Genomic DNA, 21,635 nt, shown 5'->3' with positions numbered 1-21,635 from the left:
AAGAGAACTTCGCGGTAAGGAGGACAGGAGCTGAAACAAGTTCTTAAATTAACTGTTCTATATCGTCCAGCAGGTGGCGGGATTATAAAAGATGTGAACATAAAAGGCAAACCCGTTTCTGTTGGAAATGTTAAAACTGGCCACAGCACCTCAAATAACTTTCACAAACTTCCAGAACAGGTCTGGAAACTTTTTGGAACACAAAGTGTTTCAAGAACAATCCTCACGTTATTGTTTGGACATTAAGAGCCGTAAATATTAATTATGGATGTACATACATTTCATGACTTGAACAAATACAAAAATTTTGACACGATATGACTGCCAGCGGTCAATCCCTTTTCCAACAGTGGGCAAAAATCCCATTCAATTTAACTTATGAGAAAAGCAAAAAAAAAAAATCCCCAGTAATAACAGAAAATGGTAAACACCGGAGTAGTACACATGATTATTTTTTTAATTTTTAAGCACGTTGTAATTGTTTTTAATTATTTAACCACAGTATGGAGCCCGTACTTGGCATAAACTCGGTTTTCTAAGTTCTGAACAACTTAAACGCTTTAACAACTGGTAACGTCAAACAGAATGTACTGCAACGTGAAGTATCATCCTTCTCATTTTGTTATTTTTAAAAATTATTTTTTCTTTTCAAAGACAATGTAGCCTACTGTATATGTAGGGTATAAAGGCGCCTCTAATGTACAAATAGTCTAATCGAAGTTTTGACGCTTCTCTTAATTCCAGGTGAGTTCCAGGTCATGATTCTCGTTACAGCCCGTAAGACCGGATCCATCTATGACTACTTAAAACTCTATACTTATTAAAACATCGAATGATCTTATTATTAATAATCTTATTATTAATTTTATCAGTTTCACAACACTAGAAAGTATAACGGTTTTAAAAGAAGTAATTCCACCTTTGGAATTTGGAATTGTAAAGTAAAAAAAACTATGCCAGGCTATGGAAACCAATTAGAGTTACAGTAGATGCTAATTAGAAGTTTGTTTATAGGATCCTGACCTCTAGCGTGATGACATTTTGAATCCAATGTGTTTAAAGTTTTTAATATATACTATATATAATTGTTTAGATGTGACAAATGTAGGACAGAAATTCAAAATATGCACGAAAGTCTGAAAAAATGTGCAACAAAAAGGTTCACGTTTCATTTTATTGATTTAATATTTTATCAGTGGGACTGGGTCGATGCAAGTGAATTTGCAACTAAAACTTTATCATCTGAATTGATATATACTGTGTGTTTCCAACAGTGAGATGTTGGAGCATGCGGTCCTTTCGTTTCATACTTATTAAGCGTTTTTAAAAGGAAATAATATTTGTGCAGTGAAGATGTTCAGAGGACAATAGCCTTTTGTGTGGTCTTCAAATGGTCTAGCCTCCTTAATAAATCAGATAAGATCTGATTGTCAAAGAATGCAGAAGAAAAAAAAAGGCAGAGTTTGGACAAGTGCTCTTCGCCGGGCTATTAAGATGGTGGCATTTAGCTGGTCAAATAATTATTGGTGTGATAATTCCTGGATCCGAGCTCCAGCACCAGTGGAGTAAAAGATGTGAAATTGAATTAAAAAGTGAAACAAGTGGTCGTGCACAAGAAAGGAGGAGCGACTGAGTAGGGGGAAATTAGATCAAACCGGCTGTATATCGCACAGAGATACAAGAACAGTGCGTGCTTCACGCCAGTGTCTGTTTTAAGGAGGAACGTCTCCTTTGCCCAGCAAAGATTCTCAATTTGTCTCCTTTTTCTTTCACGCGAGTCACAGGTAGAAAGTCACAACACAGAAAAATTCATACAAAAATGACACACCGCAGTGAACGTTCCCCCCAAAAGCAAAGTGACAGATTTCAAAGAAACAGACTATGATGTTCTTCGTTCGTTTTGTTCAATATCCAACTGGGTCAGTGAGTAGTTTTAGTCCGGGCTAACCCTTTTCAATGAGGAGAAAATGAGCATAAACACATTTGGGTTGAATCTTTACGCCCAGACTTAATTCTGTTAAAAACGCTGTATTGGTTATAAATTGTAGTATTTTTTAACTGATGAATATTTTTAGGCAGTTGTGATCAACTATCCTAGTAACAGAATTTGAAGATGCCTGCGCTCTGTAACCTCTCGTTAATAAACAGATGAATGCACAATCTGGGATTATTTATGGCACTCCAGAGAAGGGCTCTATTTCTCTTCAGAACACGCCCTGATAGATGAGGTAGATATATAGAACCTGACTGACGAGCAGGAACTGTGTGTTTGAGATTGCTCCGGCTATGCTAAAACACTTACATCTCTGAAACTACCTGTGACATGCATCCTAACACCAAATAAACGTCGAAAGGGAGACGCACGGAGAAGTTACGGGATTCATCTGCAGTGATTTTACACTGGAATTTACAATTATCACTGAGGTCTTGCGTTTTGTCTGCAAACTTGTCCTGGAGTTGGTCCGTCTGGGGGCAACACCACCAAGAACCCCCCCCTAGTAAAGGTTATTTTATTTTTGCAAACCTATCAAAGAGAAAGGGGGAAACACGATGAACAGGAAAACGCGACGCTGGATTTTCCATATTTTTCTTTGTCTTGGGATTGTGTATCTCAAAATAGGGTAAGTATCTTTCCTTCATCTCAGCGTGTTGGGACCTGATAATGCTGAAGTGCGCAAGGTTGTGCGAGAGGAAGGTTCTGCTGGGAAAAACAGAAAGGTTGTGGTGGTTGGGAATATTATAACTGGTAAATTATTGTATTTGAAGAGTTTAAAGTATTCACATAAAAGACAAAAAAACGGAAAATGTCTTAAGTAAAAGTTGATTACTTTTCATTTTTGTGATACAGGGGATATATAAAATGCACTATGTGACTTCATGGGAACGTATTTTTTTGATAAAAATGGATCAATTTATGGACAGCTATAGAACAACTATTAATTTTTTTACTTACGTCTCTCCTCTAAAGTTTAATTTAGTTCACATGACCTATTATTGAATAACTGCAAACGTTTCGTTATAAACAAAAAGCAAAATAAGCGCTTGGGATGAATGAATTCAACATTTGCAGCGAATAGTTATAAGAATTCATATTGTAATTAGTGAATTGTAACAATGCGTAGCATTGCTGACAGAATTAGCAAGTATTTCATTATTGACACAGAAACGTGATTTTAAATGACCATTTCTTAGCTGATCATTCCAGATTAATAGAATAAAAGACATGACAAATTCTCGAAGCCATCAATTAGTTGCTTCTTGTATTTTTACTATTTTCTTAGCAGATATTAAAGTGTTTTGCATTTTACCCTTTTCTTTGCAAATCTTAAAGTTTTTGTAAGAAATCTGGGGATAGGTGCGTGTATCACCATTACAGGCTGTGCAAAGGTAGTTTTACAACATACCTTCTTCAGGAAGTGCTGTCACGTTTGGGCAAAGATCTCAGATTTCTTTATCTGTGTTTTAATTCTAGAGAAAGTGATAGGGGAAGGCTGGTGTTTTCATGTCTCGGCATTAAGTCTCAACGGTCTAGTCCTTGAAACGTCATTTTTCTATAACGCCACAGTGGAGCAGATCCGCAATACGCAATCAAACCTTCGCCGCGCCGTGCTGTTGCATCGGATCTCGTTTGCCGAGATGATACTGCAATGTTAACATTGGTGGTTGAAAGGGGGACACATTCAAACAAAAAGAATGAATCCCTGAAGCTGAAAAAAAGCCACTTTAAAAAAAAATACGTGTGTGAGCTAAGTACTCGGCACAAATATGCTGAATGACCAATTACTGAGTGAGCCAACTTATTTTTCAGTGTTTCAAAAAAAAATCACCGTCAGACCATTTGCACTAGCCTGCTGCCAGAAATGGCACAGGTTCACAGGTACATCGTGAAGGTCGTACTAGGTTTTCATTTTTTCCTTTGTCCTTCCTAGGGGTTTCTCTTCAGTGGTGGCTTTGGGAGCAAGTATCATTTGTAACAAGATTCCAGGTTTGGCACCGAGACAGAGGACTATCTGTCAGAGCAGACCTGACGCCATCATAGTGATCGGAGAAGGAGCACAAATGGGCATCAACGAATGTCAATTCCAGTTCAAAAACGGCCGCTGGAACTGCTCGGCGCTAGGAGAGCGAACTGTCTTTGGCAAAGAGTTGAAAGTGGGTATGTTACAAATCTATTCCTCCAAACCTGACACTCGTGAGTCATGACACCATTCCTTAAAAAAAAAAACCACACACGTTAGGCAAGTGATCATAAATGTATACTTTCCGAGAACACGTAGATGTTTAGTTTCCAATCTGCATGATCGTTTTGTCAAGTTTCTGCACGGATTTCAGCCCTCCTTTTTAATGCACACACAGCCCAAATGACCTTACACCGTTTTTGTGGGGACTATAACAACTTTATTGTGCAAATGAAGAGACATTTGAAGTCAAAATATTCTATCTAAAGTATGATTCTCTCTAAGTGGTAGTAGACCTTTAATTATTATATGTACAAAATATTTTGTCCCATCTTAATAATACATATTTTTCTTCGATTTAAGGGATGGATAAGGTAGCCAAAGCAACAGTGCACGTATTGTATCAATGTGATGAAAGAATACTAATAAGACCAACAAAACGAGAAAATTCTTTATCAATTTCCTCCTTTCTCCATCAGACGATGTAAATCAGATGATCAAGTACTAAAGTCATGACCTCACTTTGAGTCAGTCACCTATGCTTAAAATGTGTGAAGCATAACATGTACTGATGATTTCAAGATCTACTCTAACAACATGGTTAAAACAGACTTAATCTGGAAACCATTAACAAACTGCTTTTAAATATACCACAAATAATGTTATTTTCATTTTTGTGATTTTGGTACCACAATGTTTTCTAATTTAATTGTTATATTGTCACTTCATTTAACAAAGGTGCAAGCTATTAAACTCATTAATTAAAAAAATCACTTTTTTTTTAGAAAAAGCATGTTCTCAATGTGCAAAATGAACAAGTGAAAAAACAATAATTACAATAGTTAAAAAAATCAATGAGTTATTGCTGTTGTACTTCAAATTTCTGTATTTTAATCAATTACACAACATATCTTAAATATACATTGTTACCAAAATGAGGATTCATTCGTGTAATTGATTTTGTATTTTGAAATCTAAGAGAAAACAAGAGAGAATTTCTGCTATATTTGAACAGTGAACAGGTAACTAAACTGTGCCCAGTCTTATTCTTAAGACTTCTTAAACAAGGACTACAATTTAATACTTAGATTTTCAAAAGCCTTTTCTATATTTCAATTATAAATTATAAATTAGTACAAAACTGCTAGAAGATTTTCTTGCTCTTTTCACAATATAAAATGGCCTCTGGTGTCAAAGATGGATTTTGCCTTCTGCTTAATTAATTGAAGAAAGACACTAGGAAATTGCAACACACACTTCTTCAGTGGCCTACATTTACTGAGGGAAAGTGTTATCTTATCACAATCCCTTTAAACACCTAAACACTTTAGAAGCACAAAATCATCTGTCTGCTTCTACTTGTGTTGTGATTTTTGTAAAAACAAGTTTTTAATGTTCTCCTTCCTGAACATCTTTAATCTTTCTAGGGATTTCAGAATTGATATCTCAACTAAGTAATACACGATCTACTGGGCTAGCACTAGTCTTTTGGATTTATCATGAATAGATGTTATATGATGTGTTTTTTTTTAAAGTATGAAGCAAATTCTAAAGAAAGAAACACACAAAACATTGATTTTTTTACCGTAATGCTATCCTTTTTCCTGAGGCATATTTGAGTTTCTTTTGAGGTTCAGCAGTGGTGTTGAATCACAGACACTGATGAATTGCTGTTTAGATGACATTTCTTGGATGATGTTTTCAAAGTCAATGGACACTTGGTGGTGAGAAAATACTGCAGGACTAGTGGCTATTGACCTTCAAAAGATGGCTAGAGGGAACTTCATTGCCCACACAACCCTATTATGTGAGAAAGAAATAGTAGATCAAGTTTGAATATGTATCTTCTGATTCTTTTGAAATATTAGAGAGCCAAAATTACTGAAAAGGATGAACAGTGAGACCCGGCACAATGCAACAGCAATGAAATGTTTAGTTTTTATATTACAGTTAAATTTAGTGTAGGTAAAAGCATCCTAGAGTTCTGTAAATAAAGAGAAGCGGATTCTTAAGGTGATACAGCACTCTTCGAGACATCAAATTCAGTTAGAACTCTTGTTGTGATTCTTAGTAATTGGGGCAAAAAATGGGGTGATTGTGGTGATTTGGGGGGAAAAATTGAGATTTCTCAATCCAGAATGTTAAGCACACCCTCATTCAGATGGATTTTTTGGATGGTTTAGCAGGACAATACCTTGCAATGAATTACTTAATTGAGTACAAATGTCATACATATTTGGCTTATTAGTGTGTCATATTAAAACATTTATTACAATTTGCAGCCCATGGTGTTTTGTGCATGAAAATGAGAAAACCCTCCAATTACCTTGTCATTCTTGTCACGGGGCATGGAGAAACACAGAGATTGCTGTTTCGTATTACCATTCATTTAATGACATTTGTGTCAGCTTCACTACAGATGCAGGTCATGCTGACATCTTTCAGAGCAGTTTTCTCCTGTTTAGCAGATGATGACAAAAGGAGGGAGTGGGTGGTGTGCCACTGTCTAGGCTGTGACTGGGGAGTCTCTTGACACTGGTGAAGTCTTCTGAAGTTCTATGCTGGAGTCTTTACATAAACACCAGCATAGAAGACCAGTGGTCCTATTGGTTATGTCATTTTCTTTTACTATACACAGCGAAGCTAAAGAGAACTGGTTCATCTAGCTCTCCCTGGGCATGATTTGTGACCATGAATGGAAAGCTTGGAATGAATGATTCTTTACTGTGGTTTGTCTATAGCTCATGCTGGAGATGTTGTTGGAGCTTGAAGGCACACAAGCACTTACAGAGAGCTACTCCACTGCTGGTGGAATATATCCCTGGGTTAGGGAAACACCAATTGGTCCAACAATTAAAAAAAGCTTATAAAAATGCTGATGGGTTAATTTCTGAAAAGCATGTCTGCCATGTAAGGGAACCCTTGTAATTCAGTTTATTGGGCTTCTATACTGTGCCTGGTTTTATGAAGGGAGTAACCTTTTTGATTTAATTTCTGCCACCCTGTGTGTTCAAAAAACCTTTTTTTCCTTTCAGCAGAAAAGCCTCAGGTCCCAACAAGCACACTGTCTTTGGTTTATAAATTAACCTTTTGCATTGCAGAGCTGGCAAGAGGAGTTTCTAAGCAGCCTAATTCTTTTAAGCTCCAGATTTTGATATTCCAGAAAGTGTCGAGACACTTATCATAACACAGAAGGTTTATAGCATTTTTTATCAGTAGTTTATGTTTTCAGTGGATCATGGTTTAAATGAGGATACCGTTTGCATTCAATGGAACTAGAAATATGCAAGTTTTCCTAATAATGAGGTTCTGCATTTTTCACCATTTTAAAGCAACCAGAGATCACGTCTATAGGCACACCTTGTTTTTTGGCCTTCTTCCCATTCAATCCATAAAAAAACTGCATAATTGATGCTTAAAAATGGCATTTTTTTTAAATTGAAAGGGCACCAGTCCAAGATGTTTATCAAAAACAGGTTAGCACATACTTTGGCTTCAGGGGAAGTGGAGCAGTGACAAGGTTATCATTTTTGTTTTTGAACAGTTTATGAGTAGTGAAGTTGTAGTTAGAAATATCACATTTCTAAGTATGTACCTTATGGTATATGAAAAAGTAATCTTTTAAAAATGTTGCAAGAAGGATAAGCGAAAACTTCTATGTTTACATCACAAAAAACTGGAATAATTAGGTTTTGTCATAAGTGATTCAAAACAGTTAATCTTTTTTTGTTTTTTAACCATTCATATATATATATACAGTACATATTACAGTATTTGAATATTTAAATCTCCATTTAGCTCAGTGGGAAAAACATTGCTTAAAGTTAGAAGAAAAGAATAAAGATTTTAGTCTAAAAATAAAAATAACTTGATAACCTGAACACATCTTATACAGCACATATAATCCTCCAGGGGAATCTTTTACCCTAAGTATGACTTTTTTAAAACTTTTCGGACAGTTTTAAAAACAACAAAATGTCAGTTGTCAGTTGTATATTGATGCTTTCATTGTCTTGTTCTGGCACAACTTGGCATCCTCCCAGTCACTCACCTGGCTTGTGGCGGAGAGCTTGCTAACAGGTGCCATTCTTTATGAACTTTCAGCTAGCAAGGGATACAGTAGGTAGTTCCCTCCTGGTGTGTGGCTGATCATCATATTCACAGGAGTTTTTAAACAGCAGTGTTTACAGTGAAGTGCCCAAACAGAATGCTATAGACTGTGGTGCAAAGACCATTCCAAGTGCCCCAAGCTGTGAACCAATAGCATGCAAAGTGATTTTTAATGTTACAGTTCTAGCTGTAGACCTTTAAGAGTTACACACAAAAGATTATTTAATGAAACCGTGAGACAAAAATAAGCTTTGCAGCAAAAGATGCAAGGGAATATAGGAGTATAATACGCATGTACAGATATACTGTATCTGGGTTCCTACAATTTATTGTGTTTTAAAAGCTCACCTATTGTAACACAACTAATTAAAAAAATAATTATTCATTTAGGAGATAGGTCTATCTAAAACTTTTAAGGGGTGAACTATGTATTAACAACTGCACTTACAACAGGATCTCAGTTTTTATCTCATCTGCAGGATAAGCTCTTGTCTTAAGGTACAGTACTGTGACTAAATGGCATAGACAGGGCTTGAATTTGGAGTCTTTGCGTTCTAAGTCCTTTTCCTTAAGCCTTTTGCCTCCTGGTTTCCTGTCTATTACTTTACTGCTGTCATTTGTAGACCTACATATGAAAGAAAATGCATTAAGTACATATAATAACATAGAGCACCATCTATAGTGTTTTTATGAAAAAAGCAATGGGAATTCAGTGAAATGCCCAGATAAAAATGGTTTCAATGAAGATACTAACAGTACCTGGAAATCACTGCTGCTGAATTGTGTGTTTAATATATCAGAGAATTTGTCAAACTTATCTCTGTATATTAATGATTAATTGGCAGTGCAAATAAGTGAACAAAAAATGCAGGATCCTGAGGAGTTCCTTCCTGAAGGGTGCACACAGCACTGGAGAGACCAAAAAGATCAATAAGTGTTTTCAGGCTAAGTGCAGTCTTATCCTTGACTCCTGGAGTGGTTGACTCCTGGGTGTAAGCCATCCAAATACATCAGCTGGGAAAAAAATGTTTTGGTTGGCTGTCCCAAACTCAGTAATAATTTTAAGGTGTAAAACATATCCACACTGGAAGGAATACACATACAGAATGCCGAGTTTGCAGTGTGGTGCTTGAAACACCCTTATCTCTCGTAACACTCTGTCAGATATTTTTTGTTTTATAACACAGAAAGATAAGGTAAATCTGATATACGAAAGAAGTTACTTTCATTTGAATCGAAGCAACTTCACAGATGCAAGAAAAAAATCTCAATACTGCATTTATGCAATGTTATAATAATGAGAGTTACTATCAATTAAATTCAAGTTTAAGAATAAATGTGTTTTTTCTTCATATACATGGTGTCACAATTACACATTGAAAGCAAATTGCAAATGCAAATAGCATTAACACTCCAGTGTCTGAGTACAACAAAACTCCAGTTCAAGGATGATGCATTGAGCATGATCCCCTTATGCCTACCAATGAGCAAGATGGAATGAATTCTCCTTAAACTAGGGCTTTTATATATTTTTTATTTTTATGTTTTATCTCAAAATACTATCTGAAGCATTTTAAACATTTATTAGGGCAATTGATTGTTGTGTGAACTAACTGAAAATTAGTTAACTGAAAGATACCACAGGTTTGAGTGATGAGCTAAAAAAAATCACAAGGAAGAGACCTAATGCTTAATTAGGGATCAGTGTCAAGGTTCCACCTTTGTTTGACAAATCACTGTGGGTTATATGAAACCTGATGCTTTTCAACTTACTCAGTAAGTATACTTTCAGGCTTGCTCATTCTGGGACAGATTTGTTGTAAGTTACACCAGTTCCACAGTCAGGAAGAAATTCCTAAATTCTCCAGATCAGTTAGGTATGACACCAGGAGGGTTAGGGTTGAGGGTGGGCTGTGACAACTCTATACTGATAAAAAAGAGTCTGTTGTAATCCAGGCTTAAGCTGGAAAATGTGGGTCATCAGACTTTTAACTGATAGCCCTGCCCCAAAGGGAAAAAAACAACCAGTGGACCAAAAATATACCTAAAACTTCTGAATCTCTGTTCATTTTTTACAAAAACAGGACAGGTAACAATACGACTCTTATGATCCTTGACACAGCATCTTTCAATGCATCTATCTGAGTATTAACCTGATTTAAATTTAAAGCAATTCCCTCTTTTCATCATATCTGTTGATACAATCTCTGTCCCTGCTCTTCCCAGTGGGCGGGTCGAAAGACTGGTGGCAAGTGGTCACTGCACCTTGGAGTTTCAGCTCCTGCGTGTTTCTCACCTCTGAAGGGTGGTGTTCTTATGGGACGGAACCTGGGATGCAGGCCAAACTTAAACTAAACACATAACCCTGTCTTTTCCATTCTATTGTCTCTTGAGTAAACTTATCCTTATTGTGCTCATTCAATAGGATGACTTTTCCTTCCTTTTGTAGTAGCCTGTCTTTAAAGTGATTCACCTACTTGCTGCTTTCTTATGAAATATGATTCGAGCACAATAGATGGAATGCTCTGATTTGTCAGTGTTTTATAGCCAGGGCTCATTTATGTATGCTTTATTTATAATCACAGTTGAGAGCCTTACCCTGTCTGGCCTCCCTGAATTAAAAGAAAAAAAATTAGACTTAATCACATTAATTCTTTATTAATTGCATACGAGAAGCCCATTTAACGTTATAGGCCATTATCCACAAAACCTCCAGCACGTCTTCATTATGGAGCTTGTGTTGCATATTACTCCCCTGAAAACGAATGTGAGTTGCCATTTATCCATGCTGAGCATGTGTGATAGATGTGGAAAACTTGGCACAGGGATTGCATTTTATTATTTCTGCTTGCTGTTTAAAGGAAAGCTATGTCAGGTATGTTAGGAGGGTAGACAATGTATGAAACATTGGAACCTGCTGTCAGCTACTAAGCAATTTTTTATTTTCTTCTTTTTTTTTTTTCAGGCAGTAAAGAGGCCGCCTTCACCTACGCCATCATCGCCGCTGGCATCGCCCACGCCATCACCGCGGCCTGCACCCAGGGCAACCTGAGCGACTGCGGCTGTGACAAAGAGAAGCAGGGCTTCTACAACCAGGAGGAGGGCTGGAAGTGGGGTGGTTGCTCTGCCGACATCCGCTACGGCCTGGGGTTCTCCAAGGTGTTTGTGGACGCCAGGGAGATTAAACAGAACGCCAGAACACTCATGAACCTGCATAACAACGAAGCGGGACGCAAGGTAAATATTCAGCACATCCAACGGGACAGAAAGCGTAGCGATCTGTGTTTCAGTGGTATTGCCAGTCACACGTGCAACTATAAAATCTTCCAAAAAGGATCTTGCCAAAGTGCAGCATAAGAGGGCACTTTACATCTCATGCAGTGAAACTTCACATTTGTAATCACTGTGTATGCCTATACCATATACCACTATATAGCTTGTGAAGCAAAAGAACAGAAGCAGGACGCATCTAGCTAGACAACTGCTTAATATCAGAAAACAGTATGTCCATCGATGGAGGGGGTTAATAAATGCAGGAATTAGCTAAGTAACCTTGGCATTGTGATTTATAATCCCTGTTCTTTAGCATGCTTTCCAGCTGATAAAATTTGCCAAGGATCTGGGCCTCTTATTAAGTTTAAGGGTATAACAGTCAGTTAGAGATTAAACAGGTTTTCTTTTATGAAATGAAAGGAAGCTTTCAGGAAGAGCTGCTGTAGAAGTAGCAGCTTTATGGATTGCCAGAGTTCAGGGCTGTGAAGAAGCCCATGACTGGTTATGGTTTTGGTGCTATAATTAAAAGCCCCGATGACCTTGAACCTCTGTGAGGAAAGTACTGATGATGCTGGAGTGTACTGTGCACCATGCAGTGGTGTGACCTTGTAATATGTTTATATTATTAAACACAACTTGAAAAACATGGAACTATAAGGCTTACAGAAAGACAGTTTTGCAGCAAAGCAAAAAGACTCAATTATCCTTGCATGTACATTAGCATTGGTAAAAGCATCATTAGGTCTATATCTTAAAAACTAGTCAATTTGCACAAAGCCATACTTATAATAATTATATGTCTAAGACTCATTTAAAAAGTCCATTGTTGAGTGAAGTGAGTCAGTGACATAAAACCCTTGAAAATTTGTCTTTGAGGTGTTGATGGTTCTCAGTTCTCCCACTTATAGTAAACTGCCAGACCTTTATCTGCTGGTATGTAGATTTTGGCAGCATTCAGAGATTCATGACTGTTAAAGCCCAGAGACTCCGGTAGATTTACCTGGCCGATGCTGGTGAGGATTAAAATGTAAAAGGGTACAGCAAAGTCTTTTATAGAGCCAAGTAAAATCTCAAATCGTGATAAGTGAGGCTTGGAAGTGTAAATAAGATGGAGAAGGCAGACAGCAGAGTAAATAAAATTAACTCTTTCCCTTTTTTGTGTCTGCTTAGAATGATCTGAAACAGCCAATTCTAGGTTATACTTTCAAACCTGTTACTTTGACTGGAAACAAAATCATTGTACTTCCCTTAACTGGGTAGAAATTGTGCTTTTTTGTTTGGTGATACATTAATGGTGGTTTCCAGTGTGGCAGTGTGTCTTGAAAACTGATCTGTCTTTGATTTTGTACCAAGGATTTTTTTAAACTTGTATATATATATGCAAAAAGAACTGTTTTAAGCATGGAATATGAAGTTAGTGAAATAGTAACATACTTGGACTGAATGACTGAAGGTGAGGTTCTTTTTACAACTTGGAAAATTGTGCAAAGTTGTTAATAAGTATATTAGGTGCTACTTTTGTTGCATTCACAGATCAATGACACTTTGTGCATGGTCTTTGCTGTATCTAATTCAATGTCCTGAATAAATATGTATTAATGCTACAGGAATGCTGTAGCAATTTCACAAGAAGACACAGAAGAGGTGAAAGGTACTACCTTGCCTGGATTATACCTGTATTCCCCTTAGTATGCGGGGTCTGTGACACAGTCTATGCCTCTGATGGGGGTATTACTTCAATAACAGAGGGGAAAAAAAGCTTTTCTGCGAATGGGACCCCAACCAAGATTAAGCTCTGCAATGCATTTCAAGCCGCTGAAAATTGCTTTTAGTCTCCAGAAAGTCTAGGTACTCAAACGACAACAACGGGGAAAAAAAGAGAATAATTAAAAAGTGGGTGAGGCTTCTCTGATACTATAGGATTCCTACCCAGTGAATTGAAAAGAAACATCTAAGCTGGTGGCATTATCACTGTGATCCACAGAGGGCTGCTTCAGACATCTACTGTAGTATCACCTATCATAGAAAAAATCCACTTAGACTTTTAGTAAGAATTTTGTGCTGGTCATTATGTGCAACTAAATGCATGCTCCTTTATCTAGACAGGTAAATTGCTTCTCAATGTACAAACTATTCAGCGGCTCATCCTTTCTGTATTTCGTTCTTGCAGAAAGGGGCCTCTTTATTGAATAGTTCTTATTTATGCTAATCAAATTAATGGCAGTGTGCTGGAGTTCATTTTATTCACCCAGATCTAATACAGGAAGACAAAGGCTGTCAGTAGTTTTTAGTCACAGTATAGCTGATCTGATTGTGATAGTGATTGTGATTGATAGTGATTGTGGGGGCCAGTTCTAAATGCCCTGAATAGGTTTTCTTTTGTGAATTATAAAATGAACAAAAAACAATGTAGAAATGTGCAACTAATGTGTAAAAGATATTTGAAAAAAAGCTAAAAGGTAACAGTGCTTAAGTAAAAATATACAACATTTCACCCCAAAGACACTGCATATATGTTTAAATCAAGTAGGATAGAGTCTTTTGTATTTACAATTCTTTAGTAGCAGTTACTGAATGCAACCTAGTGAATCTATACTTCACAGTGTCAAGCAATACAATAATGGACTGCTGTGCCAATTTCTTGTGCTCAGTCTCCAGCTGGTTTTGAAGTAGCTCTTAGTGAAGTTTTCAGTGTGAAACACCTTGGTGGATTTTATCGTTGCTGATAAAACATTTTTGTTATTTTACTTTCAAAACAGGAAATGGCTAGTATTTGGAATCTAGTCTAGTTCTGTGATCTAGCATTTGGAAGAGATGTTTAAATTTAGCTGGGGTAGACAGCATGTCAGTAAACATTAATGCTGATTTTGTGCCTACCGCACAAGGCATGTGAATTGCTACTCAAGTCTCAAAATGTCAAGCAAACATTTAACCGTAGCAATTAACAGTTCTTTCATTTTATTTACAAATGGACGAAAGTCAAAGTTCTTGCAATGGACTTCTTAAGTCAAACATAACCACTTTTCTGACCTTTGTTTTGCACAGTATACAATCAAGGTGGCGTTCCCAAAATTAATTTTTAGTTTCACTGAATATGTGATCATAATATAACAGTTAAATACCTTGAACTGCAAGTGCTGATACTTTTATGACCTTTCTAAACATAATTTCAATTATTACCCTTTACAGCACAAAGAAAGGACTGCTTTAATGGTGTTTAGTTACTTAATTAGCATCTTTGGCATCATGTCCACAACCTGCTGTTGTCTTTTTTCTGCCCAAAAGACTAAGCCTTGAAAGAAAAACACAGAAACCTTGTTCTTAAAATGTAATGCTCACTCCAAAGCCAAGCTACTTAAACCAAGGACATCAAAGATGAAAAAGGAAGAGTTAAGACTGTTTAATATCTTATGTAATATCTCTCTGCAGACAAGCTCTATTGCATGGTGAAAGATGTGGATAATCTAAACTACACATGGAAAGCTGAAACGTGATGCCTTTTCTTTATCTGTGTACAGTGTACACAGGGCTATTGTTTTTAGGCACTCTGTGAATGTCTTTCTCACTCTGTTTATTTCAGATCTATTACGTCTGTTTTGCTAGGCTCCCAGTCTTTGCATAGCAAAGAATGTCTGTCCTTATTTTTTACACCCTTGATTGATGCTTGCACTACCTCATGGCTGGAGATCTGCATTACATTGTTCATCATGGTAGAAACAAACTCAAAAAAAGTGGCCAGGAGGTGGCTACAGGGTGACAGAAAGTTTGCATGTGCTTAATATTTATGTGTGCGTAATCTTTGTGTTTCTGTTTTCATTTACAACCCTCTCTTTCCTTTGTGGTTTAAAGCGCGAAGCAAGCAAACCATAACCTGGCACATTGAGTTTAAGAACTTTTGCATTCTTCACTTGGAATGTTTAAAAACCTTTGTCTCAACCTGTAAAACTATTTCAAAAATAAGCTGGAATACTTAGCTTGTAGACACATATTCCACAGGCCAAGGAATCTGCACAATGTGCTTTTACTAACCTATGTGTCTCCCTGGTGTAAAAAAGTTTAATTGAACACAGCTATCTGATGAAGCTATCCTAAAACCTACGCATAAGATTTATTATTTCCCCATAAATTGATGCCTTTCCTGGCTATTTCTCTTTCACTTAGCGCTAAACATCTTTTTAATGGTCTGTTCATGATCCAGACCCCCAAAAAATGGAATTCTGAATGAGAGGGTTTGTGTACAGTACAGGAGAGTGGGAGGACTGGGAAGTTGGGTAGAGACCGTTTGTTTCTTAATACTTATCACCGGTTACAGAAGACATTTCCAGACACTTGAGTGTTCATAGAGGAAACTGTTGATAATATATCCTGGTGCTGACTACAGATCTTTTATCAGTTAATTACTTGTTTTCAAATATTCCATTTTGTAATACTCTGCGCTGTGTGGTACAGTGCTTTGACAGAGTGGCCTCTTTCAAATCTAAACACTTTTGGTAATCATTTAAAGTAATATTTTTTTTTAAACTGAAGACTCCTGCTACAGTTACTTTATTTCTCCCTTATTGTCAATACAGTATGAAGGAATTAGTGTATATCTGCACTGTCAGCTCTTTCTGGCAGTCTGTCTTGTTTTTTTCTGTATGACTGCCTGCTGTTGCATCTCCTCAGAACACTTATTTAACTTAAGCAATGATTCCATTAACTGAAAGAACCATGCCAATTATCAGAAGGTGCACAAGGCAAACTGGAGACACACTAAGGAAACAATTAACAAAGCCAGATCGCTAGGATATATCCAGGTGTAAATCCAGCCAGCGAGAGATGACATCATGCTCTTGCATGCTCTTGCACATGTTCTGGTCCTGTTCAAAGACTGACTCTTTTTTGGTCCCCCAGATTTTTAGCATTTTCTCTCATTTGCAGTATACTTATTGACTCAAGTCTTATCATGTGTCTGTTCGAAATAAATGGAAACGATTTTCTAAATGGGTTACAGGGCTTAATTCCAGAAATTAATTTTGGTTTGGTGATCCCTGCTGCTCTGCTTTAGCCAAAGCAGAAGCCCCCTTTCTCTACTGTCTGAGCAAGACCCCTCTTATCTTTGTTCTGCTCTGTTTGTGTCTCTTTATTCCCATTTTAATTACATTTTTTCAGGGTCTTGTATTTCACTATACAGAACACAGAACAGAGCAAATGAAGGGTTTATTTTCACCCAACCAGCTAAAGAAAAACTCTTTCTGGTTTGTGCGGCACTAATTCATTTATATCGTACTCTGATATTTTGCTGGTACTGGTACAGTATAGTTATTATGACATCTTAAATTATAACCTAACAATATCAACTGAGAATCATACAGTATAGACTATCTTGTTGGGAGTATAATATTGAATATAACATTAAAGACTTCTGTGAGAAATTTTTAGTTAGATTTTCATCTTTCTCCCTTTGAATTGTCGACTCTGTCTAAACACATATGTGACTTTTCAACCCTCTGTTGTTAGGGCTAGATTTCTCTAATTAAAACGTCTTTTTTAAATCTATAATAGTTTCTTATTAATTAAAGATTGATCATACTCCTCTTTCTCTATTCATCCTGTCAGTCTGGAATGCCTGATATTTTAGTTATTAACTACATGTGAGGAAGCAGAACAAAGTATTGATGTCTACACCCTCTCCTCATTTGTTAATAATTCAGACACCATCCCTACTAGTGACTTTAGAGCTCAGCAGCCAGTGATCTCTGCTGAAGGAGTATACAGAGATGATGCTTGGTGTCTAAGGGAAGTTAACCCCAACTGACTTTGATTTCTAACCCATGACCACTCTTAGGTCACTGCTGACTCTGTCTTTGACTCTCCAGCCAGACCTGAAACCCAAAACAACCATGTGAATCCCATGTGTGTTTGTGGATCACAACATGACAGCCCCTGTACTTTACATTTCTAACCCTTTAAAATGCTTGGATTTATAACATCCACTCCTTAAAAGCACCTAACTTTTTCACTTAAGGAGCGGCAAGAGAGAGGGTGTTGGTCAGAGAAAGTTGTTAAAGTAATAAAAAGTACATAATAATAATAATAATAATAATAATAATAATAATAATAATTGCTTACACTTATATAGAGCTTTTCTGGACACTCAAAGCGCTTTACAGGTAATGGGGACTCTCCTCCACAACCATCAATGTACAGCCCCACCTGGATGATGCGACGTCAACTATAGTGTGCCAGGACGCTAACCACACACCAGCTCTCAGTGGGGAAGAGAACAGAGTAATGAAGCCAATTCATAACTGGGTGCTACTGAAGCTAGTCACTCTCAGATTTTGCATTGGAATTTTCAGTCATGCTTCCTTTAGATGAGGCTTTCAGTCATCAGCATCACACATTCATAGAGACAATGTATGTTGCCATGACAGCGTTCATAATTGTTTACGGCTATTGTTCCAAGAAAACATTACAGTTATATAAGTATTCATAATAATCTGTGATATTTGTCACACAGCAGGTCATAGCATAGGAGGGTTGTGGTTGGGGTGTGTCCTGCAAATAGGGTTGTTGAGGGTTAGGGTCACATCATCACAGGAAGAGTACCAGGGGAAAATGCTGAAAAAAATGCTACTTAATTTTGAAATATCTAAAAATATTTTTAGACACTAAAAGTCAGCTATTTAGCTGGGTGTTTGTAACTAATTAAAACTAAAAATAGGTACTTTAACAACTGTTCTGTAGTAAATAACCAAGTAAACAGTTAACTTGTCAATGCTTGTTAAATTTGAAAACCAATACAGTAGCTCTCACATACTTCTTACTAATACCCTCATTCAACGAATAGGATTCTGTTCTTTTTTTCTCATTTTAAACCTGTTCCTTAACAGAAACACCCCATTCATTTTCTTTCTTTGCTTTTTTTTTTTAGATCCTTGAAAAAAACATGCGATTGGAATGCAAGTGTCACGGAGTTTCTGGGTCCTGCACGACGAAAACGTGCTGGACAACACTTCCCAAGTTCCGCGAGCTGGGATACATCCTCAAGGAAAAATACAACCAAGCAGTCCATGTGGAGCCAGTGAGAGCCAGCAGGAACAAGCGGCCCACTTTCCTGAAAATAAAAAAGCCACTCTCCTACCGCAAGCCCATGGATACAGACTTGGTTTACATTGATAAATCACCAAACTACTGTGAGGAGGACCCTGTGACAGGCAGTGTGGGAACTCAAGGCCGAATATGTAACAAAACAGCACTGCAGGCCAATGCCTGCGATCTGATGTGCTGTGGACGAGGCTATAACACACACCAGTACTCAAGAGTGTGGCAGTGCAACTGTAAGTTCCTGTGGTGCTGCTATGTCAAATGCAACACTTGCAGTGAAAGAACAGAGGTGTACACCTGTAAATGAACTATTTATATGACACACACACACATCGTTATATGTGTGCACACGAGAATTATTTTTCTCGGGAAAAAAAAAAGAAATTACACTTCATTTGCACATGATTCCTACCAGCGGCTAAGTGTTCCTTTCGATCCGGATGGAAAAGCAACTGGGAATGCCTGCAGTACTGCCCGGTCTGTGCAGGGCTGTATAAAGAAAAATGACACTGAGAAACACAAAAGGAAAAAGAGCCGTGACCCTGAAGACAGAATATATTCTCCCCCTTATTCAGAACAACAAGGGCTTCTAACATCAACCAGGAGAAGGGCAATGTTCTCCTGCTAGAATTTAAAAAGACCTGTTGGTAGAGGTTTGCCTAGTGGGAGACAAACCTTTGAAGGGAACAGACAGACAGGGTCAGCATTGTCCTTTGCATGCTTTCAGTGTGGATTATGCAGATGGAGGTTTCTGCAATCGTGAAAGTCTTCTATTCTGTTCAGCGGTTTGGATCACCACTGGATTGCCTGCTATAAGTTCTCTTCTCCCACACACCGGATCATTGTTCTGAAACCTGTGTACCACTATTCATTACCTAGATTTGGAGGAATTGTGCTGAGGACTTTGGTGACATTTTGCCATAATATAAAATGAAACAGTAATTGCAATATTTAACAGTTTATTTAGATTAAAAAAAACTAATATTAATTTATTTAATAAACTACTGATTTTGTATGGGACTGTTCTACATGGAAAGTAAATAATAGGATTTCCTTGTGGAGGATTTGCTATTTTTGTTTGTAGATGCAGAAAAAAACACAAGCAAGAAACACTGGAGCTGTAAATAACAGGACTTCTTATGATACCACTGATATACTTTGCGGAGAAGCATATTGTATTGTTTCCTGCAAAGCCAAGCTGAAAATAGATTTTTTTTTGTGATATTTTTGTTTCCCTGCTGTTTGCTGCTAGTTGTCTGGAAAATCAAACTGCCTCTTATTTCTGTTTTATAAGCCACTATACTGACTTTGGTAATTGATAGAAGTTACCCATTGTCTAGTTTTTCAAGTAAAACTATAAACAAAGTTGATACTCCAGACAAATTTCCTTCATGTGGAAAAAATTAACCATGGTTAAGAGAATATATTTTGTAAGAGACTATTTTTATATGAATATTTTATTTATACTATTTCTGCTTGTATAACTCCATATCCCTTTACTTTTCCCCCTGCAAATGGACATAAAAGCTATAATTGTCAGCTGTGTTTTTTTTTAACAAAATAATATAGCTGATTCCTTTATTATATCAGAAAAAGGGACTCTTCAGTTAAATGTTACAGATTTTGTCAGAATGCACAACAAATGTTCCTCACGTTAGCTGCTTCTGAATGTGCCTGCAAACTGGCTTGCTTACTGCATTTCAGACAAAAACAGGGTATGTAACAGTTTGGTTATATGGCTTCAATTCCTGATTGGTATTAACTGGTTATTCATTTATCCCATTCAGAGAAAGAAAGAAAAAAAATCTGGAACAGCTACCTGGTCTCACCACTCATTAAACTGTGCTGTTATGACTGGCAAATGTGCTGTGTGTGCTGTGAGGTAAATCTTCACATTGTGGTGCTGTCAAATTTAATTTTGTCATTGTCATAGGGTAGGCTCTGACTGTGAAAACTAACATGACATCTATTGTCCAATTCTCCCAAATGAGATATGAGAATGATTGAGGCTGACCAAACAACAATGAGCACTGATCTGTCTTTTATTTTATAAAGAATATTTGGAAGTAGATAATGTTTCTTTTGCATATTAAAAGGGGGACACCTTATTTATAATCCACATCAGAGAAGCCATGAATTCAACTGACCATTTACCGCTGAGTGCAATTTTGTCACACTCTTGCCTTCTCGAAGTCTGAGTGTCATTGATCTTCAGCTTAAAACCAATCAGCTCCAGAGTTCAAAAACAATATTACTTTGTAATTTGTTCGTGTTTGGGGCTTTATTTAAAAAATGGGATTTAGCATGATGTAATTATCCATGTGATGAAAATGTTGACGTTTGTCGCCCCAGTAGTTAAAATTTGTCTACTTTCAGAGGGAATCATAAGTACACAAATCAGATCAAAGATTAAAGATCAGTGAATTTTCTCTTGAATCTGTCATGGCTTTCAGTTTTATATTAAAAAACAGTGGTTAGCTTTATCTAATTATTCATGTGCTGAAGATGGTCCAATCAGCAGTTAAAAATTAAATAATTACGTATTTTCAGAGGAAATCATAAGAATGTAAACATAAATTTAAAAGGATTTTTTAAACGGATTCAACAGCTTTCTGCACACTAAATTAACACAACAGCAGGACTTCCAGTGATATTAACTTAAATACATTTTAGGAAACAGATGGAAGTTTGGATTTTTTTTGTAATTTCTACCACTTGGTGTTTGTTTTACCAAATGGTCTTTTTCAAACTTTTATGTTACAGACTTGGATAAATCGAGATTGAGTCGGTGATGATACTTATAAAGACACACTTTTCATTTCTAAATATTTGCTGCAGGAAGGGAGACCTCCTGTATGTTCTTAAATAGGTTCCAAATTCCTCTAAAATGGAAAACAATTAATATAGACCACTTATAGGTATACAGTTAATACCACACAAATAAAATGTACAAAAAGGGAATTCTAAACGTTTATCACCGGAAAG

General features: G+C 36.8%; 1 protein-coding gene across 1 annotated transcript; it reads left to right on the top strand.

Annotated features, from left to right (window-relative positions):
* The first annotated feature begins 2,210 nt into the window (after positions 1 to 2,210).
* wnt7aa (wingless-type MMTV integration site family, member 7Aa) lies at positions 2,211 to 20,512 on the top strand. The gene is made up of 4 exons (XM_006631041.3): positions 2,211 to 2,621; positions 3,930 to 4,156; positions 11,254 to 11,525; positions 18,478 to 20,512. Exons 1-4 carry the CDS (start codon positions 2,551 to 2,553, stop codon positions 18,955 to 18,957), a joined length of 1,050 nt encoding a protein of 349 aa, XP_006631104.1. The 5' UTR covers positions 2,211 to 2,550; the 3' UTR covers positions 18,958 to 20,512.
* The last annotated feature ends 1,123 nt before the right edge of the window (positions 20,513 to 21,635 follow it).

This window comes from Lepisosteus oculatus, chromosome 4 (genome assembly GCF_040954835.1).
Source record: "Lepisosteus oculatus isolate fLepOcu1 chromosome 4, fLepOcu1.hap2, whole genome shotgun sequence".
In the NCBI taxonomy this organism is placed as follows: Eukaryota; Metazoa; Chordata; class Actinopteri; order Semionotiformes; family Lepisosteidae; genus Lepisosteus; species Lepisosteus oculatus.
Note: the sequence above shows the minus strand (reverse complement) of the source record. Positions and strands in the feature narration are given on the sequence as shown.